This window comes from Monodon monoceros, unplaced genomic scaffold, assembly GCF_005190385.1.
Source record: "Monodon monoceros isolate NGI ecotype Baffin Bay Population unplaced genomic scaffold, NGI_Narwhal_1 Super_Scaffold_15, whole genome shotgun sequence".
Lineage (NCBI taxonomy): Eukaryota > Metazoa > Chordata > Mammalia > Artiodactyla > Monodontidae > Monodon > Monodon monoceros.
The window spans coordinates 30,884,014-30,909,697 of NW_021703771.1; the positions used below are offsets into that span (position 1 = coordinate 30,884,014).

General features: G+C 35.8%; 1 protein-coding gene across 7 annotated transcripts; it reads right to left on the reverse strand.

The window, feature by feature from the left end:
* Positions 1-425: 425 nt before the first annotated feature.
* Positions 426-24,105, reverse strand: PNISR (PNN interacting serine and arginine rich protein). Of its 7 annotated transcripts, none has more exons than XM_029224199.1 (13): positions 23,976-24,105; positions 20,023-20,103; positions 18,136-18,250; positions 16,518-16,706; positions 14,921-15,144; positions 13,291-13,462; positions 11,758-11,948; positions 8,733-8,870; positions 7,477-7,576; positions 6,695-6,748; positions 5,465-5,635; positions 2,907-3,993; positions 426-2,660 (listed from the first exon to the last, which is right to left on the reverse strand). In XM_029224199.1, exons 3-13 carry the CDS (start codon positions 18,221-18,223, stop codon positions 2,630-2,632), a joined length of 2,445 nt encoding a protein of 814 aa, XP_029080032.1. In that variant the 5' UTR covers positions 18,224-18,250; positions 20,023-20,103; positions 23,976-24,105; the 3' UTR covers positions 426-2,629. The 7 variants fall into 7 exon arrangements, 5 of the variants coding, with proteins under 5 accessions (XP_029080032.1, XP_029080031.1, XP_029080033.1 ...); XM_029224198.1 differs by having other exon boundaries at positions 18,136-18,254; XM_029224200.1 differs by lacking the exon at positions 20,023-20,103 and having other exon boundaries at positions 18,136-18,254; positions 23,976-24,099.
* Positions 24,106-25,684: the final 1,579 nt, after the last annotated feature.

A 25,684-nucleotide genomic window follows, 5' to 3' on the forward strand; every position in this document is an offset into this window, starting at 1 on the left:
TTATTTTAAGGGCTATTAAGTTATTTTAAGCCCATTTTCTCATATAAGGTTTAGACATTACAACCAAATTCTACTTAAAACTGAAGAACTTAAGACCTTAGAGATAATCTAATTCCACCGTTATACAGCTGAAGAAACTGAGTTCCACTGTGATTAAGTGATTTGCCCAAAATATATCAAACAGCAGAGGCAGGACAATCCAGTGAATCTAATACTATTTCCACTAAACCATACTTTGCACATTTTAGAAACTTCAATAAATTAAAAATACTATTTATACTTCATGTCTTCCTTTGAAGAAACAAAATAACTCAGACATTAAAAAAAAGATGATGTTTGGAAAGTTCACCTATTGTGTTATACCATTAGAAACAGATGCTTTTTTAAAAAGACATTTTACAAGGGCAGGAAACATATACACTGAAATTCCACACCAATCTTTATTTATATTTTGGGGCCTGAAACAAATCTTATAATTACCTCTTTCCAAATTACATTTTATTCTTTTAATGGTGTGGTTTACCCCCATTCCACAAAAACAAGTATGATTAATACACCAGAAATATTTGAGAAGAAAACCTCTTAAGACAGTTTTTATTAACCAATCCAGACCAATGATTGTCTCAAAAAATTAATCTATTAATTTTCTGGTGGTATCATTTTAGAAAAGACTTAACCAAATTACACATCTAATTAACTTACGTATAAGTTTTAGCATTCACATCCCAAATCATGGAAGCCCTATTTATAAAATCTTACCATTCAAGGTAAACATACTCCATTAATGTCAGTGAAATGATGAATTCTCTAAACTGAAAACCCAAATATCTAATTATAATACTGATGTATTTACTAATAATCACATACATCATGACTATGTTTTAAAAAATATCTACAGGTAAGAAGCTTGCATATTATGGCAGAGTAAATCAAACTGTCAAATGCTACTTTTGGTTCTAGTTCATATCTTGCTTAAAAATGTGCATATCATAGCCAGTAGACTTTTTCTGTAGAATTTTATTCTGAAAATATTATTTCACTTGAGATTGATCTAAAAAACATTTTTAGATATGAAAATGTTATACAACTTATCTATTACAAATTAATCAGATAATTCCGCAATTAGGTACACTGTGTTAGCTCACCTACATAAAAAATATTGCACATTTTCCTTTACTTATCTCAGATGTGACTGATTCTAAACTATATAGAATTCCAAACTATTTAAAAGTTATTGTGTGAAATGTCAACTTAATAAATATCAGAACTAAATGCACTGTAAAACAATCATTTTGGTACACATGCATTTATTCACAGTTGACTTCCTCTAGATAAATGCGTAACTGCTCAAAATTATTTAAGAACCTATGTAGAGGTACAAGAGCACACTATTATAAGTCTATTTCTACCTTCATTTTGAGGAAACACTGATCTTGGCAAAAACCTGGCTTACTTTAATATGAACTACTGCTGGTAACAAGGCATACTCTAAAACTCTTGTGACCTGAACCTGCTTTTTCCTTTTTAACTTAAAATTTAAAAGCATTTGTTTTCAAAGATTTATCTTTTGTGGCGTAAGTGATTAATCATATAAAGTGGACCCTAAAAGCATTTCAGTTGAACATTTCAGTGCCTGCAGAGCCTCGTTTTACTCATAAGTTATGACTGCCTTAAACTGCTAGACCACTCACTGATCATAATTTTAAGAAACTGACAAAACCAAATTTTAATGTTATGAAACTGACACAAACCTGAATAATACAGTATTCCTCCACTGAGCTGAGGTCATATTATACTTTAAAAATATAAATAAATATATCAAATTGTGAGTTTTAGTTCTATAGTAACCCCAAAGTGTTTAAAATATGCTTTAAAACAGAAGTGGGAAACTGCAGAATATAGTTCCAGACTTGCACTGCTGCTACTGTCAAACACAGTAATTCCTTATAAATAATTCTAATGGTGCACTGCTCTGATTCCAGCAATTTCATTTTACAGGAGTGAACCATACTTTATACACACAGAGAACATATTACTTGAAAATCCCCAAAACAGGAAGAAAAGTTTAGAAAGCTGTCAAATGCTTCCAAATGAACGTAAAGATCTATTTCTGGCCCTCTTCTACACCCTTATAGTTAAAATTTGACAAAAATCCATGGGTACAATTTACAGATTTTGACAAACTATTAATTTAAAACCATTTTCTTTGGGGGAGATGAGAGGAAGTACCTTTAAAACCTGTTATACAAAACTCCAGCTGCCTTTTTATAAAAGTACGTTCCTTAGATTAAAATCATAAAATTAATGTGCAAGAGGTTAACAAAAATGAACTAAAGAGCTTTATTGACATCACAGTACATTCAAGAATAATTTTAAGAACATTACAGCTGAAAGAGAATGGCATGTTTATAGTCTTATTATGCACTATTTTTTGAAAAAATGTAATACAAAGAAATCCTATTAAGTAACTTGGAGCAGCATTTGGAAAAAGTACACCTATTTACAGATTAAAAAAAAAAAAAAAAATTCTGGTTTCACCTACACAGCCACAATGTGCCTCTATAATGAGACAAGCCCTTAAAACTCATGGAATTTTTTAAACATCATGGCATTCTTGCCACATCATTCCTCAGCGTTTACGACGGGGAGGGGTTGTTGATCTGAAAAAAAGAAAGGGAAAAGATAAAATTTAAAAATAAAAATGTATTTTATACTAAAGAATCTGCAATTTTCAAATAAATAATATTATATAGGATTTCTAAAATTACTTAAGACTATGATCATTTATCAAGTACCAAACTGAGTTTATTAAAGAGAGAGAGAGAAAGGACACTTTCAACTTTGCATAAATTCAGTCAAATTTTTTTTTTTTTAAATCAGACAAAATACTTTAAAAAGTATACTACCTTGATCGGGACTTAGACTTGTGTTTGCGGCTTGCCTTCTTACCAGACCTTTGAGATTTCTCCATGGATCGCGATCGACTATGTTTAGGCTTCTTAGCCTTCTTTTCTTTGCTACTTCCTGGAGATTCAGAACTGCTCCTTCCACTAGAATCAGAGCCTGAATGTTTTTTACTGTCTTTGGTAGTACTTTTCTTACTATCCTGTCTAGAATCATGTCTTATGATTTTAACAGATATAGAACCACTCCTAGAGAATGTTCTTTCACTTTCTCGTTTCCTTTTTAACCTATCATCCTGACTACTGAACTTAAAATCTTTTTCTTCCCTTTTTTGTTTCTCTTTTCTTTTATCCTGTTCACGCTCCCTTTCTTTGTCTTTCTTTTTCCTATCTTTATCTATACTTCGACTCCTCTCTTTTTTCCTCTCTTGTTCTTTAGCCTCACCTTTATGCTTATGACTGCTCCCACTAAGATTTCCACGTTGATCATCAATTTTACGCCTATCTCGACTCCTACTGCGACTGGACCGATTGGTTCGCCTATCCCTTGAGCGACTTCTACTTCTACGTCTCTCTCGGGAAGGACTTCGATTTCTTCGTCTTTCTCTTTCAATGCTAGTTCTATTAGACCTCCTCCTATCTCTAATCTTTACTCTAGCCCTATTGCTCTCTATTTTAATTCTGCGAGGGTAACTTCTACTCCTACTACGCCTAGCTTTAATTGTTGGCGATCTACTCCTACTATGTCTCTTTTTTCTTTTAGGAGAAGAAGATCGGGAAGAAGTGCGACTACTACCTGAGCTAGAACTGTACGAAGAGCTAGAGACAGTACTACTAGTACTACTACTTCTGCTATTGCTACTGGAACTACCACTACTGGAACTTCCTGATCTACTCCTTCCTTGTTTCTCTTTTTCTTTATGCTCTTTTTTTGGTTCTAAAACTGACGTAGTTTCATTTGGAGTCCTTTTCTTTTCATTAACCACATCACCATCTGCTTCTCTTGCTTCTAGTAGTGATAAACTATTTTGCTCTTTATGGATAAATTCATTCATCTCTTTTGTAACCCTTTCTGTTTGTTGCTTTTCTTCTGAAACAGAAAAAGACAAAAACAGTAAGAAAGGCAAACGTGCAATGAAAAAACTCCCATGCTACCAAATTTCAAGCTATCAGACTACAAAAATACAGCAGCACTATTCAACAGAAATAGAATGCAATAAGCAATTCAGGGTTTTTTAACAGCTACATTTAAAAAGTAAAAAGAAACAGGTGAAACTGATTTTCATATTTTATTAACCCAACATATAAAAAATATTATCATTTCAACATGTGATCAGTTAAAAAGAACATTGAGATATTTTGCTTTTTTTTTTTTAATGTAAAGTCTTTGAAATACAGTGTGTATTTTATACCTACAGCACATCTCAATTTGGGCTGGCTTCATTTGAAATGCTCAATAGCTACATGCAGTTAGCTGCCTTCCTGGACAGTACAGCAATAGAGTACCAAAGTGTAGAGGTACAGTAAAGCAAGTAAGAAAAGATTTCCCTTTTGTACAGTAAGGCAACTTGAAGGTAAGTAAGTAATTTATAGGAGATTTTTGGCTGTTAACTCTTAATAATTACTTCTCAAATTGTCCAAATAAGATTTTTCAAAAAAGAAATTCTAAATATTCTTTCATTATTCCTATTATCATTATATAAACTAAAACTGTATACATGTACAGCATTTTACATAAAAAACCTTCTAAAAAGTCCTCTATTATCCTTAAATATGCTAGCTACAAATTACTTTTCAATAGTTTACAATATATTTCCCCTTTCAAAAGTTTTTTCATTTTAAGAACTTTTTTTTTCTTAAAGAATTTTTGATGTGGACCATTTTTAAAGTCTTTATTGAATTTGTTACAACATTGCTTCGGTTTTATGTTTTGGGTTTTTGGCCTTGAGGCACGTGGGATCTTAGCTCCCTGACCAGGAATCAAACCTGCACCCCCTGCATTGGAAGGTGAAGTCTCAACCACTGGACCACGAGGGTAGTCCTGTTAAGAACTTTAATAAGAAATAAAAATACACTAAATAGCTTAACTTACAGCCAATGGAACTAATGTCTCCCAAAACAAAACAAAAAAACTTTTATAAACTATAACTTTTTACAATCAATTTTGACTTTAACTTTGATAAAAACTGCAAATGAGCCAAAACACCTTAGTTTCAGTTACATCACATATTATTTATAATCTAGCCTTGATTCTATCGTTTGGTATTTTTAAGTTGGTTATAAAATAAAAAGAAATATGGGGCTTCCCTGGTGGCGCAGTGGTTGAGAGTCCTCCTGCCGATGCAGGGGACACGGGTTTGTGCCCTGGTCCGGGAAGATCCCACGTGCCGGAGCGGCTGGGCCCGTGAGCCATGGCCGCTGAGCCTGCGCATCCGGAGCCTGTGCTCCGCAACGGGACAGGCCACAACAGTGAGAGGCCCGCGTACCGCAAAAAAAAGAAATAAAATTAAAAAGAAGAAATATGAACAGAACTGTACAAACATTGAGTCTAAAAGATATACCTTCCATCTGTTTATCATGTAACAGCTGCTGTTCTTTTTCTTTTCTCCAAAAAGCTTCCTGTTTTTGCCGGATTCGGTGCCGTAATTCCTCATCATCAGTGTCAGATGACTCAGAACCTCGGTCGCTCCTCTCATCTTCACTGTCTCCTGATCCATAACCACCCAGTCCACCTGTGTGCATAAAGCCCAGTCTATCATATGTAAAAATTATTCTAGGCACTAAAAACTTTTTAAGGTCCGAGAAGAAAGCTCATTTCTTTTTTCATTGCTTTTTCTTGGAAGAATATGCTTATTCGGGGTGGGGAGGAGTATAAATTACAATGCTTAAGGAGAACACAGAATCCTCAGATACTTAGTATCTTATTCTTTCAAGAATATTTCATATATTTCTCACCATAAGGGAATCTTGAAAATGACTGTCTTACTGTCCATGCTAACCAACAAAGCCATTTAATAGGGCAGTAACAAAGCCTTACTAAAGCATAATCAATTCAAACTACCTTACTCAAATTTATGATGATCCTGAAAATATTTCTAAAATTAACTCTTTCATTATTCAAAGCTTAGAAATCCAAGGGATGCTAAATATTTTTTTCCTAACAAAGTTGGAATACTGTAATTCTCACTGATACAGAAATGGTATGGTGCTAAAACTGCTCCCCACCCTGAAGTGATCTAAATAGTAATCATAACAAAATCACATGGGCATTTGGTTTTACCCATTTCTGTTGACCCTCACAAATATTAATTTGAAATGATGATGTGGAAAAGGCAAATTCAAGCTCTTATATACTTGATAATATATCATGCAAATTGCAAATTACGAACACATCACTACTATCATGCTGTAAGATAAACCCTTTCCTCTATGTAAAAACTTGACTTGCTGCAACACAATCTAAATAAAGGTCCTTAAGAGCAATAGTGGATAGGTTTTTCCCTATGGCATGTATGTAATAATTCTGAAAGTGAGCTTAAATGCTACCATGGCTAAATTATGAACTATTATAACTTGTACTAATAAACTATGAATTAGCCACCACATTTATAATAATCCCACTGTGAATGCTTTAGTAAAAAAAAACAAAAAAAAACCTTTTAGAGGCTATAACCCTAAAACCTAAATTTTATAAACTGTGTAGGACTAGTACAGTTTCAAAACAGAACACGTAGAGAGACAGGTGTCATTTTTCCCTTTAAGGCCCTCTCACAAATAAGGAGAATACTTACCGAGTCCAGTGAGGGAAGCCAGTGCACTGGACTGTGCCAGCTGTTTTGCAGGAGCTTTGTATCACATCAACAACAGGAACAACATGTTAACACAAATAGCCACGATTTCATAGTCATGAGAGTCTATGGTATTGTTAAATCTACTACTATTGCTGCTTTTTGGGGAGAGAAGAAACATTAAAAACATAACATTCATTTTAAACCAGTAGCACGTCTGGCCTTGAAATTATAATTCTGATGTGAGCTGAAATTGGTTGATAATGAGGAAAAATGTTGACCAGTACAGTGGTATTTTTTTTTTTTTTAGGTATGGCCCATAATTCAAATTTTTCTTTCAATATACTTTTTAAGTGTTACTAAAAATATGGGGGGTAGGGGACATTAGCTGCTTCGGTAAAAATTATAAGTGGTAAACTGTGAAAATTCTGAAGGTTCATAATTCATTAGGCAAACTAATTATATTAGAAATCATATACCAATACCATGGTATCTATATATATATAAAAAAATCAGGTGAAATTGAACATCAAGAATTTTCCACAATACATTTTATAGAACAGCAAAACTGCTAATCTGTCCTCAGGTAGGTTGGATAAAACAAAAATATCTGTATAGTTTTTAATATGGTGTCTACAAATCTAACCTTTCCCAAAGAGTTAAAACATGCAAGAGAATATTCAAAATCTGCTAGTAATTCAACAAGGACAACAAAAAAAGTCCAAAGTAGCCACCAAAACCAAAAGACCCCCAGAAAAAGAGAACCAAGAACACCCACAATATACCTTTCGTTGCTTTCCGGTGTGCATCTTTGGCTACATAATAAATTTCTTCATCTGTGACATCCAGTAGAATTTCAGTCAGAAGCATTTTTGTCAGCAACATCTAAGGAAGGATATTTTATATGTTTTTTTCTAATTTATTATAGCTACTGATAGTTTGACATTTTCAAAAAAATTAAAAGGCAAAGCCATTTTATAAAACATTTTTAGAGAAGAGATCAGACCAGCTATTCCAAGGAATAGAGTATCTTGAAAATTATTGTATTATCAAAACTTTAAAAATTTTAAAATCATGTGGATTAAAATATATATATATGAATTTATCTGTATAGTAGAGAAACTGAATTCTAATTCTAGAGACAAAGTACTTTTTTCAAGTTCCTATTAATAAAAGTTTCCACAAGTGTTTTGAGAGGAATATCCCTTCATTTAATAATATTATTAGTAAGCAGCACAATACTAGTTTCTTATGTCACTTAGGAACTTACATTAACCCTCAGCTCAAAGTAAAATTTGAGGGGAAAAAAACAAGGAAAATAACAAAAAGGCAGTCATTCCATTCTGTGAGATGAAGTCCTTTTTTTCTTGATTACTATAGCACAGCGTACAATAGACTTGAAATAAGAGCTGGATTCTAGCACTGGTTTGGCTACCAACAGCTGTTTCAAATGTGGGCCTCTCTGGGATTCAGATTACTCATCTACTAAAATAAGAGTATACTGAATCAGCTTCATCTAAAGACATTTCAAATATCACTGGTCTTTCAATATGAGAAACGCAGCACATTATATTCCCAATCTCAGAAACTGACAATACACATTATAGGCACTGAAGTCTTTGAGAAATCTTGCAATGAAGAAATATGTTTAACTGTGTTCAATCCAGTGCTTCCTAAATTTATATTTCTATGCAGCCTTTTAATCTTTTTCAGTATTCAAAAAACACATTTTAGAAAAATAATAAATGTTCTCTTGGGTCTCATGTAGTAAAACACTGTTTAAAAATGTGCTTAAATAACTGCTTTATAAGCTGTGATTTCCTATTATGTTACTTGGATTTTGCGGACATTATCACCCAGCAAATATACATTTTATAACTGTTCCACAAGTTCTCTCTCAAGTTTGATAGCCAACCAATAATTTAAAAAAATTATAAACAAGATAAACCCTATAATATAATGTAGCATGTCAATTACACCTCAATTAAAAAAAATTTTTTTAAGCCTGTACATGGTAAAGGTAAGAAATTTAACATTCTACCATTTGATACTCTTTCTCTTCTTCGGTCATTTCTGGTTCACTTTGATCTTCTTGAGGAACTGGAGATGGACTTCTGGTGACTTTTCCACTGCTTGCGGCCTCCACATTTTCAGTGTCTTCATCTTCCTCATCGCTATCCTAAAAAAAGTAATAGCACTTTCAGGTAGCCCAAATTCATGCTTATAATATAAAATAATTATCTTATATATTCTATTTTAAAACCCAAATTAAAGTCTATGAAACAGATATATAAAAATGAAATTTCTCTAAATTACATTTTTGTGCTATAGATTTCATTTAAAATGTTACCTGAGAAGAAATATTAAGACTACAAGATGACTTATGAGAATCAATTTCAATTATTTTTCAATTTTTTTCCTTAGTTAAGTTTTACCTTATTTTATAAATAACTAGAAGCACATCAGGCCCAGAGACTGATTTAATTAATATCCATTATATATGATGGTCCTGACATGAGTGGCGTGTAGAATTTTGGATAAATGCACCACAGTCATATTATTCAGTGTAACTTTTTTTTTTTTTTTTGCGGTACGCGGGCCTCTCACTGTTGTGGCCTCTCCCGTTGCGGAGCACAGGCTCCAGACGCGCAGGCTCAGCGGCCATGGCTCACAGGCCTAGCCGCTCCGCGGCATGTGGGATCTTCCCGGACGGGGGCACGAACCCGTGTCCCATGCATCGGCAAGCAGACTCTCAACCACTGCGCCACCAGGGAAGTCCTCAGTGTAACTTTTACAGCTGTAAATGTAAGCTATTTACCTAAAATCATGTGACTTAAAAATCTAAAGTCAGTTTCCAGATATCAGCTAGCTAGTGAAATTTGCTTTTTTTAGCTACGTAACAGACAGATAAGCAAGAAATGAGGTCTACTTCAGATAGAGGAAATACCAGCAGTTTGTCTCTTTGAATGGTTTTAGGTCTTCAGTATCCAGAGAGCATACCTTAAAAAGGGGACTCTTCTTTAGGCAAAGAAGTATTCCACAGTCACTCTAACAATCCTACTAAGTAAAAGACAAGGTGATCACCTAAATACAACTATGGAAAGACTATTTGAACCAGGGGAAGACACATGTGACACAAGTCCAAAAGCATCTGGGAGAAGAGGGAGGATAATCTCCAAACAGTTTTTTTGACACTTAAAATAAAACATCAAACCTGAAAATCCACTATTTCATGTCTTTTGAAAAAAATTTTTTTTTCTTTGTTAAAGGTGAACTTTAATAGTGGCAGCCTGTTGTTTCTTACCGGTATAACACACAGAATAAAATCACATCTTTGTCATGGTTCTTTTGTTAAAAAATAAAAGTAATTTATGGCACTCATGGAATTTAAGCAAAGCCAATCTGCTTAAGTCTAGTTAATCTGCTGTCTTTGAGACTTATTGCTGAAGCAGAAAATGGCCTTGGGAGGAAGAACCATTTCCTGAATTGCATTACTGGCCAGTGCTGTGGCTGTCATACCATCTAGGAGCATACTGTTGCTAAACAAAAAAATTTCTAAGCCACTCAATGCCATCTAACTGATGGAGTTCTTTTTTTTTTTTTTTTTAATATTTATTTATTTTGACTGCATTGGGTCTTCATTGTTGCATGCGGGCTTTCTCTAGTTGCAGCAAGCAGCGGCTACTCTTCGCTGCAGTAGGTGGGCTTCTCATTGTAGTGGCTTCTCTTGTTGCAGAGCATGGGCTCTAGGTGCGCGGGCTTCAGTAGTTGTGGCTCGTGGGCTCAGTAGTTGTGGCTCGCGGGCTCTAGAACGCAGGCTCGGTAGTTGTGGCTCACGGGCTTAGTGGCTCCGCGGCATGTGGGATCTTCCCGGACCAGGGCTCGAACCCGTGTTCCCTGCATTGGCAGGCGGATTCTTAACCACTGTGCCACCAGGGAAGCCCACTGATGGAGATTTAAAGAGTTAAAACTTTATGTTACTTTCAGTGCCTGTGTCAAAAACTATGAAAGCTATTACATCCTTTGGTGTAAGTATAGTTTTGTCTTATAGTCCATCACTAAGGAGTTAGCTGTACTACAACAAAAGAACACAGACTTGTTTGTCAAGGTAAAGACTATTATCTAGCACCCCAATGAATAATTTCTCTCTGGAATGAAATGTTTTATAAATTTGCTGTCCCCTTTCTCCTTACTACCCTCAACAATACATACATAAAAACAATCTCCAATATACTTACTGAAAGTAATCTCAAGGACATTACTCTAATACTTTTTTATAAGCTAAATTAATATCTATTTATTTCAATACTTTTTTAAAATTGAAGTATCGTCGATTTACAATGTTTCAGGAGTACAGCAAGTGATTCAGTATACATATATTTTTTTCAGATTCTTCTCCATTATAGGTTATTACAAGATATTGAACAAAGTTCCCTGTGCTATACAGTAGGTCCTTGTTGTTTATTTTACTTATAGTAGTGTGTATCTGTTAATTCCAAATTCCCAAATTATCCCTCCCCCCACCTTTCCCCTTTGGTAACCATAAGTTTTTCTATGTCTGTGAGTCTATTCTGTTTTATAAATAAGTTCATTTGTATCTTGTTTTTTTAGATTCCACATATAAATGATATCACATCATATTTGTAAATGTAAATTGGTGCAGCCACTATGGAAAACAGTATGCAAGTTCCTTAAAAAACTAAAAATAGAGTTCCCATATGATCCAGCAATCCCACTCCTGGGCATATATCCAAAAAAGATGAAATCTAATTCAGGAAGATATATGCACCCTCATGATCACAGTAGCACTATTTACAGTAGCCAAGACATGGAAGTACCCTAAATGGCCACTGACAGATGAATGAATAAAGAAGACGTGGTGTGCATGTGTAATATTCCATATACACACAATGGAATATTACTCAGCCATAAAAAAGAAATAATGCCATTTACAGTAACATGGATGGACCTAGAGATTATCATACCAAGTCAAATAAGACAGAAAAAGTCAACTAACTTTTCACACAGATGTCACAAGGAGTTTTATGTCAGGAGTGTCTACTTACAAATTTACTTCTCTGAGGTAAACGAGGGCCATCTCCTCCTTCAGCATCTTCTGCAGCCTTCTTTTCTTTTTTGGACAATTGTGAACGTTGTTGTTCCATTCTTTCTTTCTCCAACTTCTTCTGCTTTTCACGTTCCATTTTTTCAAGACCTTCTCGAATCCAAGCTGGAAGAGTCCTGCGTTTTACTGCATCTGTTTCACGTGGGACAAAATATTCATAAGTCAGCTAAGTAAAAATTGTAAATGCATGAGTTTCTTATTCTTAAATTTCTACAATCTTTGTAACTTAAAAAATAATTCTGGTGCTGCCTAAGTGCTAGTGACAAATACTATCATTCTCCAGCAAGGCAGTGGTAATACAAACAATCCACTAGGGCTTTCCTGGTGGAGCAGTGGTTGAGAGTCCGCCTGCCGATGCAGGGGACACGGGTTCGTGCCCCAGTCCGGGAAGATCCCACATGCCGCGGAGCAGCTGGGCCCGTGAGCCATGGCCGCTGAGCCTGCGCGTCCAGAGCCTGTGCTCCGCAACGGGAGAGGCCACAACAGTGAGAGGCCCGCGTACCGCCAAAAATAAAAAAATCCACTAAACATAATGCTTTTCTTTAAAATCATCAATTTTAATAGCAAGAGTGAACACTGCCTTAATGCTTATAATGTGCCAAGGCACTAGGGAAGTCCATCATCTCTCTTAATCCCCAAAAGCCCTAAAAGAGCACTACTATTACTCCATCTCTTTTTAAGTGAGGAAACCGAGGCTCAAAGAGATTAAGTGATGTGCTCAAGGTTACAAAGACAATAAGTAGTGATGTGGGCTAATTCAGAGCCAACTGTTATACTATGCTGCTTCCTAAAATGTGAAAACAGAACAGAATTAAACAAAACCACAAGCCTTCACAGTAAAAATTCATCTGAACTAATATTATTCCTTAAGTTAAAACAGAAGTTAGAATCTCTCTAAAATGTCTACTTTGTGATAAAAAAAAAAGAGAAAGACTTAAGTGCTAGATTTGGATGTCCAGATAAAAAGGAACATAAATATGTAACTTGTCAGTTGCAATAAACTAGTTCTATTATGTTATTTAAAAATTAAAATTTTCTGCCTAACACTATGGAAAGTGAAATAAAGAAATTAATCTGACAGCAGTAATATCAGATGAACTGAGAGTGCAAAGAGTCCATAGAGAGAGAACAAACAGGAGGTTTTAAAGGGGGAACTGATCATATACTGGCATAATGTAGCTATCAACATTGAAGAAATATCAACACGCTATGGTCACAATAAATTTAAATTTCATCACAAAACCTGGAGTTTAAGGTAAAGATTCATTTTAAAGAAACATATTCAAAACTTTAAAGATTTTAGATAGCATGCATCTTTTTTGTAATTTTAAGGTTTATGACTATAAAAAGATAGGATTTTAAAGTATCATTTCCTAACATATCAGAGTATTAGAACAATTTAAGAAAAGAAAACATCCTTTTTACATGATCAAAAAATCATGCCAATTGTGGTTCACTAAACTTAAATAGCTACCAATTTGTGGCGGCTCCTGCTTCACAGGAAGTGCAATAGGTGAGCGCTGCCGATCCCTGAATGATGATGGTCTTTCTCTTCGATTCTGGGGAGGTGCCGGAGGTCCTGGAGGTCCTGGTTGCCAATAAGGAGGATGAAATCCACCTTGCGGTGGACCAAAAGCAGCCCCATGCTGAAAGAGTATTGCAGTTTATTTTTCTTCACATTAATACAATATACTCTCTGGGACACACGTGTGTTATGAACTGGGACAGTAGAAATCCATGTGTGCAGCAAATCCAAGAATTCCATGGTTCTAATATCCACCGATATTTCTGTAGCCCCAAGAACCTAGGCTTACTTTTCCTAAGAAAGATAAAGATTTTCTGCCTACGTAAATGCAAAGAGCCATATAAAATCCAGCTGATAATATACTATATTCAAGAAGTATAAAAAAGGATATATAAATGAGCTTTTTCATTCTGAATCCATTTATATCCTTCCACTACCAAGAAATCAAATAAATGCCAGTTTTTCTGTAACTAGAAAACCACAGGAAAAAAAAAGTTTTAAATCAATTCCAACTTCCTAGTTATGAACTTATTTCTATCATCTTGCAAGAAATATCTATTTTAAGCTAAGATAAAAGCTACTGAATCATAACATTATATATATATTTTTTGTAACTTTGCCATTTTCAGATGCTTTTCTAAGCCAGATGCCAGCAGAGCTCTTTGTCTTGTTAGCATGGGGATCTACCAAGCAAATGTTGTGTAAGTAGAAGCTCCCCACTACTACATTTTTTCAAAACAAAGAGAAACTGTCCTATCTGTATACCAAATATTCATATACAAAAAGTATCTGAATGAATAAGAGGATTACTGTCTCAAGGTGAATACTGTTTACGATTATGCCCATTACCCATACAGTTAGTGAAATGAGTTTTTTCCAAAATTTTAAATGATAGCTCAGTTTAAAGGTAACGATTGCAATCAATTATTTCAAAATGACACCTAGCACTATAATTTAAGGGTGGACCCTGGCAGAGTGATTACAGAAAATATAGCCCCTCTTAACGACACTATTCCCCATAGAGTTCTATGTCCCTAGGAATGAATTAGATGCTACAAAGAAAATTATGTACAATTCCATTAACATGTCATGTCAGAATGGAAAAATAACGACAACACTAGAAAATGTCTTAACTCTACATAGCAGAAGGAATTGCATTTAGGAAGATGATCTATGTTCTTCATGTATTTTATTCATGTCTTAACCATAATTTTTGATAAATAATGTATTCAACTACCGTGCATTTTCTAAACTTTATTTAATATTTAAAGGTACCATCTTGAAATTATAAATTAGAAAACAAAACATCATATAGCTATTGCACTTACACATTTTGCATTTATCCAAATTTTTCCCTAACAATCCTTTATACCATTTTCCTAAGCAAATCAAAAACCAGAAAATAAAAATCTAATGATTTTAATACTCAAAAACTGATAACTTTTTTTGAGACATAATATGTGCTTATCTGTACAAGACTGAAAAGTGAAACACATATCTTAGGTACTCTTGATGAGACACCTCCAAAGAATGGATTACGTGCACATCTACAATATTAAAGCAACAAAATATCTTTCACCTGATAGTCAAACTGGTTCACTGGCCCCACTGCAAAATTATCGGGTGGTCCACCAAAGTTGTGATTGTTCTGGTTAAATATATGCCTGTTGTCAGGGGCAAATTCCCCACTGTCCTGACTGTTGCTGTCTTCGGAAGGAGGAACAATGTCCATTGGGCCTGGTGTTGGTGGCATCCATGGCTGCTCTGGAGGGGGGTGTGGGGGCTGCTGATGCATTCCCCATTCTATTCAGGATTTAGGCATAAAAACATTCAACAGGGGTTATAACAAAATCAGCACACATCTTTAAGATCTCAAGAAAGCTACATTTTTTCAGTAAAGAAACAGATTAAAAAATTTATGACTTCTTGGTCCAATTTCTTTTGCATACCTTAAAAATAAGCAATGAATTAATCTAATAAATAATTCGAATGAGCTAACTTCCACTCTAATTCATATCCTAAACAAATGGAAACCAAATGCCCAAAATTATTTTTAATGAACATAACAAAATCCAAAGCAATCTTCTGTTGAATTTTTCTATTTCTGTTCAGTAACAATACCATAAAAATAATACCTTGAGATTTTTATATAATTCCTTTCTTCCATGAACACATTTATCCTCACAACATCCCTGTGAGGTAGGGAGAAATCAGGTACTATTTTTGCCAATTTCAGGAAGGGAAATTGAGGCACACAGAGGTAAATCACTTGCCTGGGACACAAAGAACACCAGCAGAGTAAAGTTGGGGAAGTGGGAATGCCAGGGTGAATCACTGATGAACTTAGGAACCAAAACATTTTCAAATGTGGGAAAATTTGGCACAGACTCCAGAAAACTAGAAATGAACTACTTCTCAGTATTAAAGATTAGAATATTCGTTATTCGTTTAAAAGTGATATTAGAGGATTACTTCCTGACTTTTCCATTCTTACATTGAGAAACAATAATAAGTACTAATAAAGAAAAGGAGCTATGACTTCACCATTAGCATAATCAAAATAAGATTCACCTATAAAAATGTGAAGTGACTGTTAAATAATTAATAACACAAGTCATAGAAAACTGAACTAGCATCAAGGAACCTAGTCATACTGCGAAGTAAAAAAGCAAACAAACAAAAAAAAATAAACAGATAAAAACTTATGGAAGATCTTCACTATCTGAAAAAAAGGGAAGAGAGAGGTAGGTGGATGGTAGGGGCAGAGTATATTTGACAGACTAATTTGTCACATAGTGACACAATTTTTCTTTAATTAGAGACTAGACATGTTTTGCTCTGCCAGTGCTGCTGCTGAAAAGGCCAGAGGTTGCAACAGAGAGACATAGAATGCTCTCTTCCCTAGATGCCAAGTGAGGTTTCCAGTGTTCCCAGCCCCTGTCAGCCTAGGAATGAAGAACCAAGAAAAGAATCAAACTGAGTGCCACAATGCTAGCAGATGAGTATAGAATAATTTTAACCACAAAATTTCAAGGTCAAATATAATTGAAACTGCCTAGTCTTTAAGAAGCATTAATTTCAAGAAGTCATAAAACTAAGCAAATTAAACAATTTAATTTTAATCCTCATTTTATTTTAAAAATAGTCCTAAAATTTGGAAAACATAAACAACAAACCTGGTTGCCACATTCTGTTAAAGTTCGAATCCCCTTGGAAATTCCCATGATTGTTTGGACCAGACTCCATTGTAGACATATCTTGTCCATTTGGCATCATTCCTGGTGGTTGTTCTACCATGCTTTGCTGTCCTGAAGCTTCTCTTTGGGCAATCCAAGCTTGAGCCAATGCAGCCCAGTCAATCTGGCCTAACATAATTTAACATAGCAGAATTTGGCATTCAGAATGTAGGAGCTAAAAAAACAGTGCCTCTATGTAAAACAAGCTTCTCAGTTATTCCTTACTAGAGATTTTAAATATTACACAATGTTATAGTTGAAAATAATACAGAAAAATAACCCATACTCAGGCTATAAAATAATAAAAATTACTTAAGACATCCAAAAAAACACTTAACCAATTTCTAATATTAACTCATAAGAAAATTTATTCCCTGCACCTTAAGTTTACTGAATTTTTTTAAACTCTTGTTCCTTTTTTAAACCACTATAAAAACAAATGATTAACCTCACTCTTTCTCTAACAGGTCGCATCCAGGTCTACTCTGGATCCTATATACCTCACGTGAATATAGATAGCTATTCTTGTTCCTTCTCAGTCACCCTTCTTTAGCATCTTTAACTCCCTTCTCTAGTCAAAATATATCTCCTTAACAACTTCTTAGCCATTCTTTATTCAAAATTCATTGTTTCTGCTATCTTAAAGTTCCCCCTTTCATCATATATCTATAGTTAACATTTTAAGATCTAATTCTATTAATAAAGTAAACAAAGTAGATTAAGATACAGTTTTTTACATCTCAGTTTAGCAAAGTTTAAATACATTCTCATACCTTTTGATGAAAATGAAGTTAAACTTGACAATGTACATCTAAAACTTTTAAATGTACAACTGTGATCTATCAAACCTAGCTCTTAGATTTTTTTTCCTAAGAAAATAATTGGACAAGTAATAATGGTACATATACAAAATTATGGGAATGACTTCAAAAAGCAAAAAGTCACAGACAATCTATCATCTAAAAGTGGATTTATTACAGTACAGTCCTATAACAGAATGCTATGTAGCTATTAAAAAAAAGAAATAGGATAAGATTAACCCAGTCAAGGCAGGACAGTGGAAGGGGTCATATCAGGTTAAAATTGGCTACGAATTAACCACTGCAGGAGCTAAGTAATAAATGGGGGCTCCCTATACTCGTTTCTACATCTGTATATGTTTGAAATATTCCATATTCAAGAGAAATTTAAAAATGATACAGCATACCATCAGCTGACTATGATCTACATAGAATTTTAAGATTCCGAATTAACAAAAGTATGATTAAGCAACACATTTAAGACTTTCCTCTTTCTTTAGAAAACAAGAACTAAATCAGTTTTAAAAATATTAAAATCTACATAAAGCTTTCTACTCTTTGAGGAAATCTTCCAAAGGGAAATCCATTCCCTAATATGTATGCTAGGTAAGATTATTTACAAGAAAAAATTAAAATCTGACCATAAAATGATCCAATAAACCAATCCCAACTCTACCTCCCTTAATTCCAGTGCCTATGTCCCACTCATCTCTATACACCCCCCTCCCCCACTCCCCAAATTCAATTTGTTTCCTTACTTGGATCCTGCTGGTGCTGGAATGACTGCATCCATTGTTGTTGATTCAAGGGCCATTGCTGCCAAGGCTGTCCTCCTTGATCCCACATCCTGACTTTTAAAGTGTATCTGATTTTCTGTCTTCAACAAAATAAACATAGCTTAAAAATGAGAATGAGTGTTCTTTAATGTTAAAGCTCACACATCAGAAATTATTATATGATGATACATTTATGTGATCAGAGCTCTAAAATTCTGCTCAAAAGGTTGCCAAAGGCAATTGGAATTTTTTAGTTGGCAAGCAAGAGTAGAAAATTTCATGTTAATGCTGATGTCAAGAGTTTGGGGGCAAGCACAGCTCTATTCAATTTAGCTCAAAAGGGGGAAAAATATAATTTTTCCCAATATAACTCTCTGGAAATGTAATTATTTTGAAGATTATTAAAAAAAAGTGATTTAGCCTCCCTCAAACCAAGGCTCACTGAAGAGGGTAACCAAACAGCTCTAGCTAATGAAGGAAAACTCTTCCTTATATAGTTAATGAATGCATAAGGTAGAAAAGACTTAGAAAATTGCCATATTGTCAAACCTAATAAAAACAGCTGATTCAGGCAGTCTCTGAAGAAAAGCTGATGGGAAATCAAAAATTCAAAGGTTGCCGAAATATCATCCCTACAGATTATTAAGTGTCTCCTCACGAGATACAAAATTACATCCCCAGAATCACTATGAATATTTTCACCAAAAATGTTTACCTGAATCCAACTGAGCTTTCAGCTCTCACTTTCAGTGTAAAGGAATTATTAGGGGACAAAGGTACTGGCCAAATAGTATCAAAAGAAACAATCAGACAAATCTAGAAGGTGAGACAGTCCACAAAACCAGGTATCTTTTCTTTCCTTTTTTTTTGGTGGGGGGCCGCATCGCACAGCTTGTGGGACCTCAGTTCTCTGACCAGGGATTGAACCCGGTCACTGCAGTGAAAGCCTGGAATCCTAACCACTAGGCCACCAGGGAACTACCCAAGACCAGGTTTCTTAACATATAATTAACATGGAAAAGTAGAGGGGAAAAACATACATTAATACCTATTAAATCTAGGTGATGAGTATGGGGGCAGAGGGGTTCATCACACTAGTTTACTTATCTGTAAACTAGTTTGAAAACGTCCATAATAAAAAGTTTTAAATGCTTACAGTCATTTTATCTCTGTACTTCATCCAACACTGATATACAACCCTATTCAAGAACCAATGACACACATAGTAAGCAGAGTATGTTTCTTCATTTTTGTACCCCAGGACTTAGCACATAGTAGGCATTAAATAAATGTTTACTAAATGAATCCTGTCAGACTGACCCTTTCCTCTATTCTAAAAATAAAACAAAACTACGCCTTAGTATTTATTGCAGGGTCACAAAAAGTGGGAAAGCCAGATATTAAGGAAGTAACAGACACCAACTTTAATACGACAATTGGCTACTACAATCCAGGCTCTTAGAGCACGCAACCACAGTCTTTGCAGCATTCTCAGAATGTTACATAGTTCTGTCAATGGCAGATCCTGACCTCTCAATTGAAGAACACTGCACATTAGGAAAGATGCATTCCTTTGTTATACCTTGTTTACTTATGAGTCAAGTGCACTTATCTTCTAGTTGTATAATATTCTATTATAATGGGATTATTAGAATACGGCAAAATAGGCACTAAATAGTACCACACCTGAGGCCAACAACTGTACTGGGTATCAATTCCAAGCTAAAAATACTTACTATACCTTTAAAGCCCTTTAAAGACCAATAACTCATTAGCACTCTTGAAAACTTTAATTAACTTTAATTAAAAAGTAACTAAATAAATAAAGAAGAACACCCAGAAGAAATACCAACTGCTATTTTGACTGACCTCAGAGGTTCACCTTCTGTTTAAAATTTAGGTTGACTCAGAACTACAGCTTGGAAGCATAGCAGCAAGATTACTTATGCCCTGAAAAAAAAAAAAAAAAGTGTATGTTTGCACTTAAATTATGAAGAGCTATTTGAACTAATAAAAATAAATTCTAGAGATGCAACACGGAAGTGTGATCATCTCCAAATTAATTTGAACTTTCTCTTCCATTAATTTTATAATGAGAAAAGATTTACCATTATAAAGTTAAGGGAAACAGGTACATCACAAATGAGAAGGCAAAGCTTTAAAAACATTTTTCTTTCAAAAATATCTTTTTTATTTACTTGAACAATTCATTAACAATACAAAATAATGTCAAGCAATTTAGGAATTGTCATATATGCTGAGAAAAAAAGGAACAACAAACATTTGAAAAGATTTCATCCATCTGATATGAACTTAAATGGTACAAATAAGGTAATAAATTCAGATTTTTCTATGGAATTCTAAGTTTAAAAATTACATCAGCAAGGTGAGAACAACTTGTCCCTCAAATGGTTTCATCTTCTTCCCATTAGATTAATTTTTTCTTTTTAGATTTTTTTTGATGTGGACCATTTTTAAAGTCTTTATTGAATTTGTTACATTATTGCTTCTGTTGTTTTTATGTTTTGGTTTTTTGGCCATGAGGCATGTGGGATCTTAGCTCCCCAACAGGGATCAAACCTGCACCCCCCTGCACTGGAAGGCAAAGTCTTAACCACTGGACCACCAGGGAAGTCCCCAGATTAATACCCAGATTAATACCTTTTTAAAGCTGATAGAAAGACAAATGTATTCATCTTTTTACCTTCCAAAGGTACCAGACAGCTTCTTGCTGCCCTAAAGCAAGTGACCAGCAGTCTAAGCAACAAATGAATAAACGAATGGTCTATAGGTTCTTCTTTCCCTGTTTACTTTTAAAGGTTAATGATAAGAAAGCTGTTGACCTATATACAGGAGAACCAAAAAAGCTGGTGTAAGCAGAGCTTGCTATGTTTTCCAAAGCTCTAATGGCACATCAGAGTTCAGTGCATAGACTTTTCTGTCGTAGGTTGTAAACTCATACAATGTAGGCATTATAACTAGCGCTACACAGTGCATACTGGAGTTGCAAATAGATGTGCACACAATAAAACCACTTTAATGATGAAAATGATGTATATTGACTCCCTATCATCATTTCCAATACATAGATTTACTTTTCTAGACATCACTCTAAACTAAGTTTCTTTTACTTACTCCTGTTTAATGGTTATCACGGCCAACGTTTTCAATTCCCCTTTTAAGTTTTCTGATTACCACCTGTCACCTAGACTTAAGAACACAAGCCCTGGTTCATGATGCCTGCCTATACCACTCACTAGCTGTGTGAGTATGCGCAAATTAACTACTCTCTAATCCTTGGTTTTCTCATCTGTAAAGTGGTGAATGTAATAAATGTCTACCTCATAGGGTTACTGTGAGGATTAAATGGGAAACATATAAAAACTTGGCACAGAAAGCTTCAATAAGTAGTGGTCAATATCACCACTAAGACTTTCTCAGTTGTTTTTGATAGCACTCAAGTTTACAACTGGGGGTGGGGACGGGTGATCAAGGCAATCCACTTCTACTCAATTCCATTTTCTTCTCTTAAAGCAATCTAAGACTTATCCAGATTTCATTTTATCTTTGGAATGTCCCTACTTCTCACAATATCATAGGTTGCAGCTTTTATTAAAACAAAACAAAAACTTCCATGTTTTCCTACGCACAAAGAGCTTTTACTTGCATATTTTCAAGAGTGATCTGTATTATTTGTAGCCATTTTTCTGTTTGTTAAAACCAACCGCTTCTAGTTTTACTATGCTTTCCAAAGCTCTTTTCCCCCTAAAGTTTTTATAGACGCTATTATTCAAATACAATGATTGATACACTTAGGCTGAGAAAAATATGGAAAGGATGTGAAACTGTGAGAAACAGAGCAGAATAAAACGCAGCAAAGAAGGTAACAGTAAAAGTCAAGGAAGTAAGAAGTTAGAAGCTATTTAATAAAATGCTTCAATTAAATCTGCAATTGAGAAACTTTATTTGGCTACAGAGGGTGTGTTGAACAAGGATGTAGGTAAAACACCAAATGTTCAGTCTTTTTGGAAGACAAGTTAGCATTAAAGTATTTTATCAAAATTGTAAATAATCATCCCTCTGACCCAGCAACTCCACTTCAAGGACTTAAAACCATGGATGAGTATACACACCATGTAACTCAAAAACCTGCAGCATGTCTGTAACAGTGAACATCTGCTTTCAGAGACACTCAAAGGGCAGTAGGTGAGATAAGAGTGAACCATACAGTGGACTCCTATTCAGCCATTAAAATGAATAAAGTAGACTTTTATATGCTGACATACACTGATGTACGAACTGTATTATGAATTGTATAGTGAAAAAAATCATGTGATACAGGATGAATAATGATGCCACTTGAAGTTCCTTTTTTTTAAAGAACACAATTTAGTATAGAAAATTCCTAAATTACCAAAAACATGGCAAGAACAAGCCCTGGGGGTCTCAGGAGCCCAGCACAGGCTTGTAGATGGCTGTCTCCTACCTCTGTCTTTATGTGGTCTTCCCTCTGTGTACTGCTCTTTTTATAAGGACACCATTATAGCACACAGGGCCTACCCTAATGACCCCATTTTACTTCTTTAAAGACCCTATCTCCAAATACAGTCATATTCTGAGACACTGAAGTTAGGTCTTCACTGTAAGAATTTTCAGCCTGTAACAGTCATAGAAAACAAGCCTGAAAAGCTGTCACAACCAAAGAAGACTAAGAACACATGACAATTAAATGTTATACGGTGTTCTAAATAGGATCTTGGGCTAGAAAAAGGACATTAGGTTTAAACATAGGAAATGTGAATAAACTATGGACTTTAAATAACAATAATGTGTCAATATTGGTCCATTCAATGTGACAAATGTACATGTACCATACTAATATATGTTAACAATAGAAAAAACTCTCTGAGGGGGGTTGGGGGGTAGTTCATATGGTAACTCTGTACTATCTGCTCAATTTTTCTGTAAATCAAAACTGTCCTAAAAAAGCAAAGTCTATTAACAACAACAACAACAAAATTTTAACATACAGTCTCAATCAACACCATCTTAAAAGAACTGATTTACTGTTACCTTACCTACAGCCACGTAACACCTTACAAAACACCTTCAAGTTTCTGGTTTTTGTTGCGTTTGCCTTGCTGCACTCAAACCAGAAATTCCAAGTTTATTTTGTTGTTCCATGAATTAACCACCAACAACCAAAATGTGTCGAGTACCCATGATGTTCAGATGACAATAATATCCATCACAGGATAATAAAACTGAAACGTTGGAAGCTACCTCCTTCTTTCCCGAACCTTACTTAACACATAGTGTCTATGACTTTAAAAACACAAGGTTAATACAAACTAAGGAACCTAACTGTAGTTAGCTGAAAGGACACCGTTGCCCTTCGCTGCGCCTGCGGAATCGGAGGTGAACAGCAGAGAAGGTCCAGGTCCGGGCCCCTTCCTCCTCTGCTCCCCCGCACCCCCTCCCCATAAGGTGGGGGGGGGGATTCCCACTGCGCACGCGCAGTGCTTAACGGCCGGTCGGGAGCCCAACAATCACTCCCTTCTCTTCCTAGAGGAAACTCTCACAGTTAGAGGGAGAGGTCGCGAGCACTCTCCTTAATACGAACATTTCCTTTAAACCGGGAGCAGCGCCGTGATTCACCAAGTCAAGCGGACGCCACCGCTTTAAGGGAGATGAGGTTCCAGCGGTCGCGCCAGGCAGCGTACGCAGCCTACGTGTTTAAGTTATACTACCTTCGCCACAGAAACCAAGAAGATTCTAATGACCCGGAAAGTCCCCACGCCTAATCGTTCTCCACCACTTACCCACTCTGATTCCGGAACACCGTGTCGCCACCGTTCCTATAATACCTCTCCAACCCTTTCGATGCTTCTACTTCTTCGCGAACAAGACAAGATGGCGCCCGATTAGTCTCACCCGGAAGTGAATAATAATAACATCCGTTTGTCATTTGAAGCCATACTGTCCCCCAGCCAGGTCTTTGACCACGTGACTGTACCCGGTTAACATTGTTTCAACGCCATTTTTGTTATGGGCAAAACCACCTCGACTATGTAGTCAACACCATGCAAATGTCTGGACATTCCTGTACGTTACCTTTTAACGTAGCCAGCGCCATGCCCGACCCACTTTTATCTTTACAGTGGGCAGAAAGCCAAGAGTTTGAGTGTTCTGTACAGAGCGCGCTCAAAATTTTTACTTTAGCAACGTGATCCTCCTTCAAGGGGAGGTATGTTCCCTTCCGAAAAGGTGGCTTGAGTTCGCGGCACTCCTTTCAGACTACGGAGGGGCCCCAGGGTCAAATGAACCGACTCCGGCGGGTTGCTCGGTGCGCCCGTAGCCGTGTTTCACACAGACCAGAGTCTGGCCCGAACTTCCGGAATACTCCCGACTTGGGTCTCACGGAGCGCCTCCGAGGGCTCCGCTTCCAGGGAGACGGGACGTTGGTGAAGTGACCGGTGTAGATGGTAGCTATAGCGGAGACCTTAGCTGACCCCCGCAGCGGTCACTCTTTGTTAACCTCGAAAACATAGCGCCCCCTTCCGGGGACACTTGCTCAGCTCTGCCTCACCCTGCTAGTCCTGTTGTTTCGTTCCCTCCCCAGGACCTTTAGGGTAAAGTGGCGGAGACGTCCCGTTTCCATCCTGCTGCCCCTTTTTCTCAACCACAAGATGGCCTCCCGACAGGACTTACGCAATTCAGTTCTTCGAATGGAATACTTTGATTCCATGGTGTTTTAATATGAACGACGTTCAGGTATCAAAAGTATCGATTTCCAGGCTAGAAGCTACAAAGAAAACAAAACTGTTCCGAAGATACATTGGAAAATAAATGTTGGAAATAAATATTGGAAAGTGCCTTTCTAGAGTAACGTGAAACTTTTGCGCACCAAGTATCTAAATTGTTTCATTGGGAATTGTGCAAAAGAAAGAGCAAATAACAGTAGAAATAAAATATTACGAATACATCTAGATGGATAAAGAAGATAAAGATAGACGTGAGAATAGATCCTGTTTGCATGAAATCCAGTCTTCTTGAAGAAACACTTGAAACCCAGATTCTCCTGCATCAGCGTTAGAACAAAGTCCTCAATAGCTAAAGATTCGCTGGTCCTCAAATCCAAGTGGCCCACAAAATACAACTTCATCTTGGGAGAAACGATAACTAATTACACCTCTACCAACAAAATAATGTGAGGGCATAGTATTACTGGAGGCAAAAAGAAAATTTGGTTCCTTTGACCCTTTCCATAATTTCACAAAAAAAGCGCACACACACACACACAAAAGGATGACACAACAGTCTAGTGCGATTTTTATTTATTTTGGGGTATTTTTGGCCAGCCCTGCGGTTTGTGGGATCTTAGTTCCCCCAACAGGTATTGAACCTGGACCCAGGGCAGTGAAAGGACGGAGTCCTAACCACTGGACCGCCAGGAAATTCCCTAGTATGGTTTTTTAAATCACTTTATGGAACAAAAACTAGGAGATTTACCACATATTATCAGTGGTCG